The 17,192-nt window shown below is 39.6% G+C and overlaps 1 protein-coding gene across 2 annotated transcripts in view; it reads right to left on the bottom strand.

Moving 5' to 3' along the window:
• Positions 1-17,192, bottom strand: part of LOC126473597 (FACT complex subunit Ssrp1) — a 90,501-nt gene that overhangs the window by 24,639 nt on the left and 48,670 nt on the right. For both annotated transcript variants that reach the window (XM_050100751.1, XM_050100759.1), the window contains exon 7: positions 2,767-2,870. In XM_050100751.1, coding sequence (XP_049956708.1) covers positions 2,767-2,870 — 104 coding nt within the window. The remainder of the gene's footprint in view (positions 1-2,766; positions 2,871-17,192) is intronic.

Below are 17,192 nucleotides of genomic sequence, written 5' to 3'. Positions count from 1 at the left end.
CAACAGTCAAAGCAGTTGAAAACCTTATCTCTTTTGTACTAAGCGCATTTGAGTCAGAATTATCTGCTGAAGCCATTCTAATTGACTTGAGTAAGGCTTTCAACTCAGTTAACCACAAATTATTATTAGATAAACTGTGTTGCTATGGAATCAAACACTTGGAACTCTCACTAATTGAATCATACCTCAGCAATAGAAAACAAATAGTAAAGCATAATGACCAACAATCATAGACTTTAAGTATAAAACGAGGTGTTCCTCAGGGCTCAGTGCTTGGCCCTCTACTATTTATATTGTTTGTAAATGACTTTCCGAACAACTTACCCTGTAAATCTATCCTCTATGCTGATGACACAACATTAGCTAATTCTGGAAAGGATATAAACATATTGAAGGAGGAAAGTGAAGAGTGTCTCAAAATATCTAATATCTCCAGAATGAGATTTTAACTCTGCAGCGGAGTGGGCGCTGATATGAAACTTCCTGGCAGATTAAAACTTTGTGCCCGACCGAGACTCGAACTCGGGACCTTTGCCTTTCGCAGCCTCTGGAAACATCCCCCAGGCTGTGGCTAAGCCATGTCTCCGCAATATCCTTTCTTTCAGGAGTGCTAGTTCTGCAAGGTTCGCAGGAGAGCTTCTGTAAAGTTTGTAAGGTAGGAGACGAGGTACTGGCAGAAGTAAAGCTGTGAGTACCGGGCGTGAGTCGTGCTTCGGTAGCTCAGTTGGTAGAGCACTTGCCCGCGAAAGGCAAAGGTCCTGAGTTCGAGTCTCGGTCGGGCACACAGTTTTAATCTGCCAGGAAGTTTCATCTAATATCTGGTTTAAAGCTAATGACTTATCTATGAACCATGAAAAGACTGTCAAGATAATCTTCAGTTTATCAAACAGTAACATGGAGTTATCATCTGTTAAACTACTAGGAATACACATTGACTCAAAATTAACTTGGGACACACATACAGATTATGTATGTCGAAAGCTATCACGAGTTATCTACCTACTAGCCAAACTACACACATGTGTTACACAAGATTTATTGCTTCAGTCATACTATGCCTTCTTTCATTGCCATCTACAATATGGCATTCTTTTAGGGGGTAACTCTCCAGGAGCCAAAAAAATTTTCACTTGGCAGAAGAAAGCAATTAGACGTTTGTACGGAATCACTGACAACAAGACCTCATGTAGACCTTATTTTAGAGACTTAAAAATTCTCACAGTCCCATCTCTTTACATATATTGTTGCCTATTAAACATAAAAGAAAACTTAAACCACTACACTATATGGAAATCAGTTCATCAACACAATACTCGACAAACAAATATGATTGACATACCCACAACCAGGCTTAAGAAAACCCAATCTAGCTATGAATACATAGGCATAAAATTATTCAACACTTTACCCGTACAGGCTCAATTGGTTTCAATGGATATTTTCAAAACTAAAACCAAAGTGTGGATGAAGAAAAATACTTTCTACAGTGTAGAAGAATTTCAGAATAGTTGTAAAGATGATCTAATTTATTGATAAACTAAGGCTTACAGTTTAGTTATGGATGTAGAGGCAGCTAGCTATAAGCTAATAGGGTACAACACTATCTTTTTTTTTCCATGTAATAGTTTTGTTATATGAAACATAATGAACAAATAGCTATAATACTTCTGACAACATTGATTGCATGTTAATGCTGATAAATTATGGCTTACTGTTATGTATGGATCTAGGTGTAGAGGCTGTTGTGAGCTAATAGTTTACAACATTGCTATATTTTTACTATGTAATATTTTGGTATGTAAAACATAATGTACAAATAGCTGTAACTCTTCTGACGACGTCGATTGCATGTAGGTGCTGAAAGATGGATAAAATAAATAAATAAATAAATAAATGTTTTCCAAACATTCACGCTTTGATGTATGTGTTTTCATCAGATTTATAATTTTCATGCTTTTGAATTTATGTACAAATAAAAGATGTTTCACTGCAAATATGCTATCAATGATTTTTGCTTTAGCTTTTATTGTTGAAACTGGGAATAAAATTTAGCAAAACTGACAAAATGATATACAAAAAGTTAAAAATACACTGATACAGCTTTTTAAAAATGATGAAACCAGGCAAAAATTTTCATTACAAACAGTTGCCTCTAATTACAACCTTAAAAAACTTATGATCATTCTTTATTGAACAGCCATCACACAAAAATGTGATACAGTTGCAATGTGTGGCTGTGTTGTTATGGCAGTTTTACAACTGTATTCACTTTCACTTAAAGCTTCAACTCTCTTTGGCTAATAGATCTTTCTAAACGGATGCACTCAAAGTTCTGATCCTTTATAGCTACTTTAAACTATGTTTTTGATATAGTGCATAATATACTTGTCAAATTTGTAAATGGGTTCTTTCATAATTCTCAGTGAGATGCTACAGTTTTTTCTTACTCCTTTTGCCAATTTGACTTTTTTTTTCTTAATTTAAAAATTGATCCACTTTCCTCATTTCTTTTCCACTTTTAGCAATTGTCTCCAACAATTTTGTTTTATTTTCTTTGGTATGGTCTCATACATTTTTTAAAAAATCATTTTTCTTAGTGAATTTTGTTCTGGCACTTTAAATTCCCTGTTTTTTCCTGCCCAACAACAGTGTCAGGATTTGGGAATTGTCACATAAAATAACAAATTGACTGGACATGACGTACAAAAACACTACTGCTTTTATAATGTAGTGCAAAGTTACAAGAGCAGCACATGCAAAACTTACTCTGATATAGGTAGTTCAACAGTAATGTCCTCTTCTTGACCAAATTGAAAAACAAGGTAGTGGTACCTTGTCTGACCCTGCTTTATTGGAGGATCCAAACTGACCTGTTTTAAAATGAAACCAGAAAATGTAAAGCAAATTTATCTACTTTTAAGTACATAGCAATTCATTATATCTCAACAATAATGAATATCCATCTACTGATCTTGCATAGTATCATTCTCACAAATATGGTCTTTTTTATGGTTTAATATTCAGCAGCCTACTTTGAGATACACAAATATGTGACTGAAGTCATTTATGGAAAACCTAAACAACTTACCACGTGGCCTAGTGATGGACTGAACACTGCTTCTCTCAAATGGAATGTGTGTAACTGGAATATCTGTTATTAAGACAAAGAACACACACACACACACACACACACACACACACACACACCACACACACTCAAGCAAAACAAAATTTAAACCATTTAAAAGAAGAGAAATGGCAGTTGATTACCAATGTTAATGGAGATGATCCCAGTTCATTCAGAAATAGTGAATTTCATAAAGGATGCAACCAAATAATTGCTGGAAGACTTCAACCAAATAGTTTTTACAATCCATTCCACTTGCAAAAAATGTACACTATGCACCACAGAAGTAATCCTCCGCCACCACCACCGCTGCTGCTTAAACTGCCAAGGGGGAGGTGACCACGAGAAAAGATTCAATAATCAATGAAAGGATAAGTTCTCCCCCCATCAACAGCAGCAAAAAATGGTATAAAGGGAGTACAATTCTCTACGAATAGGAACGTAGAGCAGAGATTGCGTAACTGTGAACAGTTCAGCGATAGGGTTGTTCTTATCAGAATCGACAGCAAACCAACACAGTGAACGATATTTCAGGTATACATGCTGACATCACAAGCTAAAGATGAAGAGATATAGAAAATATATGAGGATACTGAAAGGGTAATGCAGTATGTAAAGGGAGATGAAAATCTAACAGTCATGGGGGGACTGGAATGCAGTTGTAGGGGAAGGAGTAGAAGAAGTAGTTCAGGAGAATATGGGCTTGGAACAAGGAATGAGAGAGGAGAAAGACTAATTGAGTTCTGTAACAACTTAAGCTTTTTAATAAAGAATACTCTGTTCAAGAATCAAGAGGAGGGAGTATACTTGGAAAAGGCCGGGTCATATGGGAAGATTTCGGTTAGATTACATGAGGGCCACACACAGATACTGGATTGTAAGGTGTGCCCAGGAGCAAATATACTTCTACCACACTGTAGTAATGATGAAGAGTAGGATGGATCAATATGCAAAGAAGTGGCATACAGGAGTACTGAGGAATGATGAGATATGCTTGCAGACTAAAGATACAGCAATGAGGAATTCCTCAGTAGGCAGTACAGTTGGAGAGGAATGGACATCTCTAGAAAGGCCTACCACAGAAGTTGGAAAGAAAAACACCAGTACAAAGAAGGTAAGTGGAAAGAAACCAAGGGTGACAGAAGAGATACTTCAGCTGGTTGATGAAAGAAGGAAGTACAAATTTATTCAAGGAAATTCGGGATTACGGAAATACAAGTTGCTGAGGTATGAAGTAAATAGGAAGCGCAGGAAAGCTAAGACAAAATGGCTCCATGAAAAATGTGCAGAAATCTAATAAGAAACGATTGTCGGAAGGACTGACTCAACTTATAGGAAAGTCAAAACACTCTAGGATAAAACTGAAAGCTAGGATGGTAACATTAAGAGTGCTATGGGAGTTCCGCTGTTAAAGCCAGAGGAGTCAGCGAATAGTTGGGAAGAGTACATTGAAGGCCTATATGAGGGGGAAGATGTGTCTGATATGATAGAAGAAGAAACAAGAGTTGATTTAGAAGAGATTGGGGACCCGGTATTAGAATCAGAATTTAAAAGAGCTTTGGAGGACTTAAGATCAAATAAGGCAGAAGGGATAGATAACATTCCATTAGAATTTCTAAAATCATTGGGGGAAGTGGCAACAAAACGACTATTCACGTTCGTGTGTAGAAGATATGAGTCTGGCGACATACCATCTGACTTTCGGAAAAGCATCATCCACACAATTCCAAAGACGGCAAGAGCTGACAAGTGTGAGAATTATCGCACAATCAGCTTAACAGCTCAAGCATCTAAGTTGCTGACAAGATCAATATACTGAAGAATGGAAAAGAAAATTGAGGATATGTTAGACAATGATCAGTTTGGCTTTAGAAAAGGTGAAGACCCCAGACATGCAAGTCTGACGCGGTTGATAATGGAAGCAAGACTAAAGAAGTATCAAGACACTTTCATATGATTTGTTGACCTGGAAAAAAACGTTCGACAATGTAAATTCGTGTAAGATGTTTGAAATTCTGAGAAAAATGGGGGTAAGCTGTAGGAAGGGACAGGTAATATACAAAACGTACAAGAGCCAAAAGGGAATAATAAGAGTGGACGACCAAGAACCAAGAGCTCGGACTAAAATGGGCGTAAGACAGGGATTTAATCATTCGCCCCTACTGTTCATCTGTACATCGAAGAAGCAATTATGGAAATAAAACAAAGGTTCAGAAGTGAAATTAAAATTTAAGATGAAACAATATCAATGATACGATTCACTGATGGCACTGCTATTCTGAGTGAAAGCGAAGAATAATTACAGGATGTTCTGAGTGTAAAGAACAATCTAATAAGTACAGAATATGGATTGAGAGTAAATTGAAGACAGTTGGAAGTGATGACAAATAGCAAAAATTAGAACAGCGAGAAACTTAACATCAGGATTGATGGTCACGAGGCAGATGAAGTTAACAAATTCTACTACCTAGGGAGCACAATAATCACCGACGGACAGAGCAAAGAGGACATCAAAACAGGCTATCACTGCAAAAAGGGCATTCCTGGCCAAGAGAAATCTACTAGCATCAAACATAGGCCTTAACTTGAGGAAGAAATTTCTGCAAACGTACATTTGGAGCACAGCATTGTATGGTACTCAAACATGGACTGTGGGGAAAGCATAACTGAAGAGATTAGAAGCATTTCAGATGTGGTGCTACAGATGAATGCTGAAAATTAGGTGGCCTGATTAGGTAAGGAATGAGGCGGTTCTGCACAGAATTGGAGAGGAAAGAAATATGGAGAAAACACTGACGAGGAGAAGGGACAGGATGATGGGATGTCTGTCAAGACATAACCGAATGACTTCCATGGTATTAGAGGAAGTTGTAGAAGGCAAAAACTGTAGAGGAAGACAGAGATTGGAATACATTCAGCAAGTAATTGAGGACGTAGGTTGCAAGGCAGGCACAGGAGAGGAATTCGTAGCATACCACGTCAACACCTGTCAAAAGATCGATGACAAAAGAAAGGTATTTCAAGAGCACTGGATGTTGCTGAAGGTAGATTAGTGAAACCAAATCCAGTTGCAGAAAATTCACATGTAGGGGGAAAAAAAGATGAAAAAAAAGAAGGCATATAAAGTAGGTTTAGAAATGTCTCCCCTAGATAACAGCAACGCATTATTAGTTCTGACTGCAAATAAAATTCAAAAAAGGTGATGTGATTTGCTTCTCTTCAGGAAGTTTCCACGGAATTTTATAGATTACTTGATGGTATTTCTGATGATAAAGCATATGATCTTAGTTTGCAATTCTTTCATTTTAGGAAAAATTTAAAGTAATGATACTGTTGATCAACATGTCTAAACTGAAAACTTTATGGAATGATTTGAAGCATGAAATAAACAACAATGCCTGGACGATTACGTCTGAAAGTGATAGAACAGCTGATTATTTGACTGCACAACTGTGTGCTGGTAAAAAGTTTTTATCAAATAAAGAAAAACAAAATACAAATCAAGACACACTCACTTTAGGTTCAAAAGAAGGGAAGAAATATTATACATGCTTCAAATGAAAGACAAAAACAATCTGCCATTACCGCAAAAAAAAAATCGAATCATCTGATCAAACAATGTCAAAAGTAGATAGTAGATAGCAGATGGAAAGCTACCAAAATCACAGGCAAGCTGTAATTCTCAAGCGGACAAAGATTCAGATAAGAAATAGAGTTTGCTACGATATCAGATGTGTTTTAGTCTTGACTCCAATAAAAGCCTATGTATGTGGGATAATGGTGCAACAAGCCATGTTACCAATTGAAATGCTCAGTTTTAAAACCTCTTTAGTCACTCTCCTGACAAATTCATTTTATTATGTGGCATAATTAAATTTGAAGGGTAGAGATGTCATTATGTGCTAAAAACCAGTAAGTGTGCTGTACACTGCGGCCATGAGGGGGCTGTTAATATATTCTAAAAAAGATATGTAACATGAAGGAATGATCCAAATGAGACAGGAATCGGTAGATAGGCTGTACATGTACAAACAGACGATTATAATTTCAGAAAAACTGGATGGTTTATTCAAAAGAAAGAACTTTACAAAATCTGCATGTCAGGAATGCATTGGTCAACCACTAGCTCTTATGCAAGCAGTTATTTGGGTTGGCACTGATTGACAGAGTTTTTAGATGCCCTTCTGAGGGCTATTGTGCCAAATTTTGTCCAATAGGTGCATTAGATCATCAAAATTCCCAGACAGATGGAGGGCACTGCTTAAAATGCCCCAAACATTCTGAATTAGGGAGAGATCTGGTGACTTGCTGGCCTAGGTAGGGTTTGGCAAGCACAAAGACATGAAGCAGAAACTCTTGCTGTTTGTAGTTGGGGATTGTATTGCTGAAATATAAGCTCAGAACGAAGGGCAACAAAATGGGGCATAGAATACTGTCAACATACTGTTGTGCTGCGAGGGTGCAGCAGATGACAACCAAAGAGGCCCTGCTATGGAAAGAAATCGCACCCTATACCATCATTCCTGGTTGTCAGGTTGTATGGCAAACGACAGTCAGGTTGTTATCCCACTGCTGTCCAGGACATCTCCAGCCACATCTGCAGTCTGTAATACAATTGACTGGAGTATACTTGTCCTCAGTGATGAATCCCACTTTCAACTGAGCCCCGATGACCAGCAAAGACGCATCTGGAGATGTCATGGACAGCAGTGGGACACCAACCTGTCTGCCACCCACCATATGACCCAACAATCAGGAGCAATGGTCCTGAATGCCATTCCTTTTCTTAGCAGGAACCCTATGGTTGTCATTTGTGGCACCCTTACAGAATAGCAGTACATCAATGGTATTCTATGCCCAGCTTTGTTGCCCTTACTCTAGAATTATATTGCAGCAAGATAATGCCCATCCACACATGGCAAGAGTTTCTATTGCTTGTCTTCATGCTTGCCAAAACCCTTCATTTGACAGCAAGGTCAATGGATCTTTCCCCAATTCAGAAGATTTGGAGCATTTTGGGAGGGGTCCTCCAGCATCTGGGGGTTCTGACAATCTAATATGGCAACTGGACAGAATTTGGCACTATGTCCCTCAGAATGATGCCCAACAACTCTATTGATCAATGCCAACCTGAATAATTGCTTGCATAAGGGCCAGAGGTAAAGCAACACATTACTGACTCGCTCAGTTTGTAATGCTCTTTCTCTTGAATTAATCATCCAATTTTTGTGGAATTGTAATCATTTGTTTGTCTTTGCATGTACATCATTCTTTGAATTTCCATCCAATTTGGCTAATTCCTTTGTGGCGTGTTGTTTTTCTTTTGTCTTGGAGTGTATTTGCTTTGGTTTTGAAACTTCGTAAATCCCTAACTTGCAGGGTTTCTCACCATAACAGTGTTTTAACACAAGAGTGTACTGTCAGTATCAGCAGCTGGTAACACAAATTTCAAAAATTGTGGGAAGCACATTGCTTTTAGTTTGTCAAGAGAAATTTCTGATTGTTTATGCTGCGCAAGCATTTCTTCTTCAGACAATAATGATGTTAGCGGGAAAAAAAAAAAAAAAAAAGAAAAAAAAAAAAGGGGGGGGGGGGGGGGGGAATTAGAAACAACAAATGTGCAACATAATAAAAAATGCAAGCATGAAGCAAACTCTGTAAGCAGGTTACAATAATAAAGAATTGCATCCACAAAATTGTAATGTTCCTTGCAAGCAAGTTTTCTACTTGGCCTATTACTTTCTTATTAATGATATGCGATTTTATTGGAAATAAGTATTAACTTACTCCAACCTTTTTGTTTGAAATGTTGGAATTTGTGAAAGATAACCTCTTTCATATTCAATGTAATCTATGATGTAATTAAGTTTAGTTATACCAAGAATGGATTCATAGGAGGATTACACAGTTTTCCACAAACAACCAACATGTTGCTTATTTACAGTCTCTTATCACACTTGTTGCCATACAAAGAAAGGCGGCCCCTTCTAAAAAATCCAACAACTGTAGGGAAGAAACCTTTCATTTATGGTATAACAACCAAAAATTGGAGGCATATTGATTGTAAGAAAGTGTTTTGTATCTTACATGGGATTAATGAAGATTGAGTTCACTCTTTCTGTAGTCTTTTGCATGATGGGAAATCTCCTGTTGATGAAAGATGTTTAGGGAGGCCCTCACATGCAATTCCAGGACATGTTGTGAAAACTAAAAAGGTCCAATTTTGTTTTCTTTCTATAAGACAAAGGAAGCAGGCAAAAAGGAAGACAAACATCTCAGAAATGAGATCAACAGGAAGTGCAAAATGGCTAAGCAAGGATGGCTAGAGGACAGATCTAAGGATGTAGAGGCATATATCACTAGGGGTAAGATATATAATGCCTACAGGAAAATTAAAGATACCTTTGGAAAAAAGAGAACCACATTTAAGAATATCAAGAGTTCAGATTGAAAACCAGTTCTAAGCAAAGAAGAGAAGGCAGAAAAATGGATTAGTATATAGAGGGTCTATACAAGAGTGATGTACTTGAGGTTAATATTGCGGAAATGGAAGATTACGTAGTAGATGAAGATCAAATGGGGGATACGATGACGTGTGAAGAGCTTGATGCAGCACAGAATGAACTGCGTCGAAACAAGGCCCCGGGAGTAGACAACACTGCATCAGAACTACTGATAGCCTTGGGTGAGCTAGCCATAACAAAACTCTACCATCTGGTAAGTAAGAAGTATGAGACAGGTGAAATACCCTCAGACCTCAAGAAGAATGCAGTAATTCCAATCCCAAAGAAAGCAGGTGTTGACAGGTGTGAAAATTACCGAACTATCAGTGTAGTAAGTCACGGTCACAAATTACTAACACGAATTCTTTACAGATGAATGGAAAACTGGTAGGAGGCAATACTGACCCTATGACTTATCTTAGGAGATAGATTAAGGAAAGGCAAACCTAAGTTTCTAGCATTTGTAGACTTATAGAAAGCTTTTGGCAATGTTGACTGGCGTACACCCTTTCAAATTCTGAAGGTGGCACAGGTAAAATACACGGAGTGAAGGGCTATTTACAATTTGTACAGAAACCAGATGGCAGTTATAAGAGTCGGTAGGCATGAAAGGTAAGCAGTGGTTGGGAAGGGAGTGAGACAGGGTTATAGTCTATCCCCGATGTTATTCAATCTGTATGTTGAGCAAGCAGTAAAGGAAACAAAAGAAAAATCTGGAGTAAGAACTAAAATCCATGGAGAAGAAATAAAGACTCGGAGGTTTGCTGATGACATTGTAATTTTGTCAGAGACAGCAAAGGACCTGGAAGAGCAGTTGAACGGAATGGACAGTGTCTTTAAAGGAGGGAATAAGATGATCATCAATAAAAGCAAAACAAGGATAATTGAATGTAGTCAAATTAAATCAGGTGGTGCTAAGGGACTTAGATCAGAAATGAGACAGTTAAAGTAGCAGATGAGTTTTGCTGTTTGGGGAGCATAATAACTGATGATAGTTGAAGTAGAGAGGATATAAATTGCAGACTGGCAATGGCAAGGAAGGTTTTTCTGAAGAAGAGAAATTTGTTAACACCGAGTATAAATTTAAGTGTGAGGAAGTACTTTATGGAGTGTAGCCATGTGTGGAAGTGAAACAGGGACGAAAACTACTTTAGACAACAAGGGAATAGAAACTTTCTAAATTTCGTATTACACAAGAATGCTGAAGACTAGATGGGTAGATCATGTAACTAATGAAGAGGTACTGAATAGAACTGGGAAGAGAGGAATTTGTGGCACAACTTTACTAGAAGGAGGGATCAGTTTGTAGGACATGTTCTGAGGCATCAAGGGATCACCAAATTAGTATTCGAGGGCAGCGTAGAAGGGTAAGAATTGTAGAGGGAGACCAAGAGATGAATACACTAAGCAGATTCAGAAGGATGTAGGTTGCAATAGGTACTTGGAAATGAAGAGGCTTGCACAGGATGGAGTAGCATAGAGAGTTGCATCAAACCAGTCTCTGGACTGAAGACTGCAACAACAACAACAACAACAACAACAACAACAAACATGACAATAATAAAATTTTGATTTTTTATTCTTAAAAACCTGTTAAGTCACAGAGTTGTTAAGGTAGCTACACAAAAATTTAATAAGCAGCTTAAGTGCATATCATATCATGATGTTTCATAAGCATTAATCCTCAGAGGCAAAGCAGTTTACAAAAAGTTACTAGTTTATCCAGCAATTAGTTTTTTGTCTTTTTCTCACACGTTTACATTATGTAGCATACAGGGTTTAAAAAATAACCGATTAAATTACAAAAATAACTTCACACAATCTGAAGCATTTCTGTCAGCACATACTCTTACCACTGCAGGTGGGCCTATTGCTGAAGTGAATAGGAGAGCATCTATGGACATTGGAGGAACAGTAGAATGAAATTGGCAGAAACCGGAAATGGGAGATGTATGATACGTACCAAAAATTTGAAATTATTCATTTTCTGTTCTTGCCGAACAGGATAAAAATACAGATAGTGAATTTGTACAGCTAGTACAAAAATGAAGTCCTAAAATTTATTCAAATATTGTACTAGTGGGTACAAGGTCATTTTGGAATTTTATTCAAATTACACCTGAGAATTTTTAAACCAGTTTCCTTTTGTAGTAAATGCACTCAATCAAGAAAAATTTATTTCACTTCTATCCTGAAAGATTTGGGTACCTGAATAAACATCATATGAAGGAAATTATCCACAAAGAGTTGAAGGGTCAATGTGGGTCTGGATTCTTGAATTATGTAAAGTTCGTGTTTACAGAAAAGTTAGCAAACTTGCTTTAGCCAGGAGAGAAACAGCACTCAAATCAAGAGTTTTGATTCATGCAAGTGAGTGTCATCTGTTTCAAGGTACAGCGTCTGAACACTGTTATACTTTTTGAAGATGATTATACAAAATTTTGTGATATCTAGTTCATCATAAGTAAATATGAGGATGTTCATAACTGAGGCATTTTACAGCTGAAGCAAAGCTTCCCCAGGCATTGTGCTAGCCTTCTTTTAAATGATAATGAAGGAGAGTTTAGAGAAATTCTACATAAAGATAGCACAGTTCAATGTCTGACAATGCCCTACACTTCACAGCAAAATGGCTGCACTGAAGAGAGAATCCTATCATTGAGGGAACAGCCTGAACCACAATGTGTGTTTGCAGTAATGTTCTAGTGTCTTTGGGTCAAAATGATAAATTCAGCTTCAGACATTTTAAATCAAATACAACCTCCGCTGTATCTGGAGTGTCTTTTTATGAATTTTGGTATGGCATCTTCGGTATGGCATCAAACCTAGAACAAAGCATTTGCATATAACAGGAAATGTTTACCACACTTCTGTTCTAAAGCAAATAAGATGTATCAGATTGCTGTACAAGGAATTTTGATTGGTTATGATGCAATGGAAAGTTATTATATTTGGTGAAGACATGATAATCAGGTCTTAAGATGTCATCTTTACCACAAAAGACATTACTTCAGAAGTAAGACATGTCTACTTCAGTAACCATATATTCAAAATGAAGATAGGTAATTACTGATGAAGGGCACAGGGCAAGTCATACAGCAGGGACAAGCCATAGGGTAGGGAAATGGGTGCAGAGGTACACAGGGTCTGACCAGGATGTTGCAGAGATTGGGGGGGGGGGGGGGGGGGGGAAGGGGTGAAAGGGAGGGAGGGGACGAAAAGCAACTCTATGTGTGGTGTGCAGAATGCCATGCAGAATGGATCTTATTTAAGGGCATGATTTTAGGAAGCTGTAGCCTTATCAAAATAGCTGATAAACACAGTCAGGACTGGAACAGTACTGACTGACAGGAAGTGTAGTCCTGGTTGTTTTTTAGAGCGATCAGCAGTATCAGGATTGGATGTGATGGCACAGGAAATCTGCTTTTGAACTAAGCTCGTGGTGTAATTACACCAATGAATGCCAAGGTTAGAATAGTGATGTATTGCTGTAAACAGTGTGCATCTGAACAAATATGTTTGCCTTGAATGCCAAGGCTACAAGTGGGAGAACATTTGATATGGGAAGGATGGCAACTACCAAAATGTAAGGACTGTTGCGTGTTAGCAGGTTTAATGTGAACAGAAATGAGTAGCTGATCTAGCTGACCTTCGTGAGAATGATTTATTACTATTTGAGATGTGGGGTGCTCAACAGCATGGTCACCAGTGCCCTGATGAAAATACAGCATGCCAATCTCATGGGTGGGGACAAAGGCTGTCCTAACATGCGGAGCAGCTGATAATGCATTGAAGTCTGGCTCCCTTCCCAACCAATTTAGGAAGCCTCCCACTGGAGGAGACGGAAGCCACGTGATAAAGGGCTATGTCTGATGCATAGCCTGGTAAACAGAACTTCTTTCCAGGATGAGGCTGACACGAAGTCCACCATGTCTGTGTGGTCCGTCTGAGCGACCACAGTTTGTTTTCTATCATCTTCTATCATTCAGTCTCCCACTGACACATGATGCACCCAAAATGAGACAATGTGTGCAACGGGCTGGGCCACTCAATTCCAACGCGCTTCCTTGGCTGCTTTATTGGCCGTATCACTTCCCTGTATCCCGATATGGCCAGGTACCCAGCAAAAGATCACCACCTTGCCACAATGTTGGAGCCACTGTAAGGAATCATTGATGAGCTGAATCAACTGGTCTACTGGATACATTTGGTGAAGTGCTTGTAGTGCACCAAGTGAACAAAACCATCCCAACGCGCTTCCTTGGCAGACAAGAAACCTTGTATGGTGATGTCAATGAATCCCCGCCAGCGCATTCATAGTGCCATATAACTACGTGTCGTAATTTGTAAATTGTTCTGGAAGACACACTTTGACAACTCCAACAGGGGAACAGCAGAACAACCAAAGACATTCTCTTGCTGGAATCCATACGAATAAACAGCGATAAAACTGTGGTACATGCTTAAAATGGAAGAAAACAAAGTAGTAAATATGTAATCTGAAGTACAAGTTTTCTTGTTCCATGTCAAGCTTAAAATCACTTTGGGTCTCTGAAGGCACCAAGGTGGCAACGTGTTCCATCTGTTGATATGTATTTGGAGGTCTATAGATCCATATCCTGGAGGCAGTCAGTAGCACGTATCCCAAATGATTTGGTTGCACAGGACCAATTCCTGAACAGCTGGTCAAAGTTGGGTTGGACCACTGTACTAAATGTCAATGACTGAGACGACGCTGAAATTTTCAGTGCCTGTCGAGCCAAAAGGATATGTCCCCGAATCCAGAGTGATGGTTCAACCAGCCTCTGTACACAGATTCCAAACTGGGCTGGTCCAAAAGGCTTCAGTAAATATCTGAATGCGCTCCTGGTGGACAGCATCTAGTATCTTGAAGTAGGAAATACTGGCTGATCCACAGACCAAGCAGCCATAATCTCAAAGCAACCGAACAAATGCCTTACAAAACTGTAGGTTTCCACCTCGTAACGTTCAGCTGTAGCTGCTCCGTCATTTTAAGAGCAAAGGAAGAGAAGAATATTGCCAAGCCATAGGCAAACAAAGATCATTTGAGAGGGCTCCTGACTGCAGAGGAAATGCCATTGATAGCAATGGCAAACATTGTGACACTGAGTACACTGCCTTGGAGCAACCCATTCTCTTGAATATAGCAGTCAGACAAGGCATCACCAACGCAATATCGAAAACGCTGGTCTTCGAGAAAGGATTGGATAAGAAGCGGCGAACGTCCACGGAGTCCCCATTCATGAAGTTGGCGAAGGATGTTGTACCTCCAAGTAGTGTGTATACTTTTTCGGCACGAGGAGGACTCCTTTATTGCCATCTCCTGTAGAATTAGTTGCCAAGTGTGGATCGGTAGTGCCTAAAATCACACTGGGAGCAGCTCAGGTGACCTCGGGATTTGAGCAGCCAGACAAGATGGCAGTTGACCATTCATTTAAGAGTTTTACCCATATAACTAGTAAGGGCTACATTCCATCAACTGTTAGGGGCTCTACGGTCCTTGCCTGGTTTTCACAATGGATTTAATATCGCCTCCTTCCGAGTCTTGGGGGGTACTGTCAGTCAAACCAGATCTGATTGGAACAAGAGAGGAGCTGTCCTTTCACTTCAGGGCACAGATGACTAAACAAGACATAATGAATCTCATCAGGTCCTCTATCAGTGCCTCTGACCATGGACAGAGCCGATTCCAGTTTCCACATGGAGGCTGGAAGGTTATAAACTTCCTCATTATGTGAGAAGAAATGGAGCTTCCTCATCTCCACAGTCCTACAGAACTCCTGAAACACATGAGCTAGCCTGGATGACATAGTGACAGTAAAAAGTATTAAGCTAAAACCTGAGCCATGTCCTCCGGAGCATCCACCAAGACCCCATTTCTTGACAAGGCCGTAAGGGGAGTATACTGCCCTTGTCTGAAATCCACCTTATTGTGCAATTTAAAATTTTCCCGGCGAACTGAATAATCAACAAGATTTCGGGCTTGCAGCCGATCGTCATTAGCTTCCATCCATGATATTTTGACTGGACAACTGCCAGCCATCGTCAGGTGAGCCATCGAAGACTAATGAAGACGCCTTCTGTTCCGTAATATATAGCGTGCAGCGAGTATTCCACACATGCGTCAAAATCATATGGAGAGACGAACCACACCGTCCGCCATCAGCGCCCTCGCTGGTGGAACTGCAAAACTCAGCTGTCTTTGGCATTGTCAATTGCCGCGGCCATAGGAGTACTCTGATGTGTTCATCTGGAGCAGATCTTAGAGATGACGGGGTTCCACGCATTATCTAGCTGGTAGCCATTGTCACGGTTGATAAGATTGTCTGTCATGTGAATTTCCACTGATTCTTTTATGACGGAGTCCCAAAAGAATGTTGCTGTGGCCAAAATTGTTGTCTTGTCATACTCCATTGAATGTCCAGTGGAAATGCAGTGCTCAGCAATTGCAGACTTGCTAGGTTGCAAAAGGCGGGTACAACGCTGATGTTCAGTGCAACGTTGTTCTACTGTTCGCAATGTTTGTCCTATGTATGACATGCCACACTGACAAGATATTTATTTAAATACAAATCAGTATGTGTGGGCTTGCGATAAACCGAATGCCCCAGAGAGCCATCACTCTTCCGTCTAACTAGCACATCCAATAAAGGGAGGCAACCATTTTTCTCTAATTCCATGGTAAACCGAATGTTCTCATGAATGGAGTATGACAAGATAATTTTGGCCACAGCAACATCCTTTTGGGACTCCGTCATAAAAGAATCAGTGGAAATTCGCAAGACAGACAATCTTATCAACCGTGACAATGGCTACCAGCTAGATAATGCGTGGAACCCCGTCATCTAAGATATGCTCCAGACGAAGACGTCAGAGTACTCCGATGGCCGCGGCAATTGAAAATGCCGAAGACAGCTGAGTTTTGCAGTTCCACCAGCAAGGGCGCTGCTGGCGGGCGGTGTGGTTCGTCTCTCCATATGATTTTGACACATGCGCGGAATACTCGCTGCATGCTATATATTACGGAACGGAGGGCGCCTTCGTCAGTCTTCGATGGCTCACCTGAGGATGGCTGGCAGTTGTCCAGTCGAAATATCGTGGATGGTAGCTAACGACGACCGGCTGCGAGCCTGAAATCTTTTTGATTAAGAGAGCTAAGCTTTTGTGTTCTTTGACCTTTTTATTGAGATGTCGGGACCATGCCATAATACCAAAATTTGCCAGAGTGACATTTTATTAAGACTGCCACTGCACCGAAGATAATGGAAAAGGCCAGGCCAGTCACGCTACGGTTAAAGAGAGGATTTGCCACACACGACGAAGATTGGATGCCATTTCAGAAGAATTGTTCCATCTGCATCTGAAGATTGCAACACATCTGTCTACTGTATCATGGGACTGGATTAACGGAGTAACCTCTGCCAAATCTGAGTGGGTACACAAGGATGCAAGTTCTCGGCAGATGTCAGAATTTGATCGTCTGGTGCCACAACAGTCGTCGCCACAGGGAATTACTGCACAACGTTCCGTTGTTAACCTCA

The sequence above is a fragment of the Schistocerca serialis genome, chromosome 1 (genome assembly GCF_023864345.2).
Source record: "Schistocerca serialis cubense isolate TAMUIC-IGC-003099 chromosome 1, iqSchSeri2.2, whole genome shotgun sequence".
NCBI lineage: Eukaryota > Metazoa > Arthropoda > Insecta > Orthoptera > Acrididae > Schistocerca > Schistocerca serialis.
This window is presented reverse-complemented; position numbering and strand designations above follow the sequence as displayed.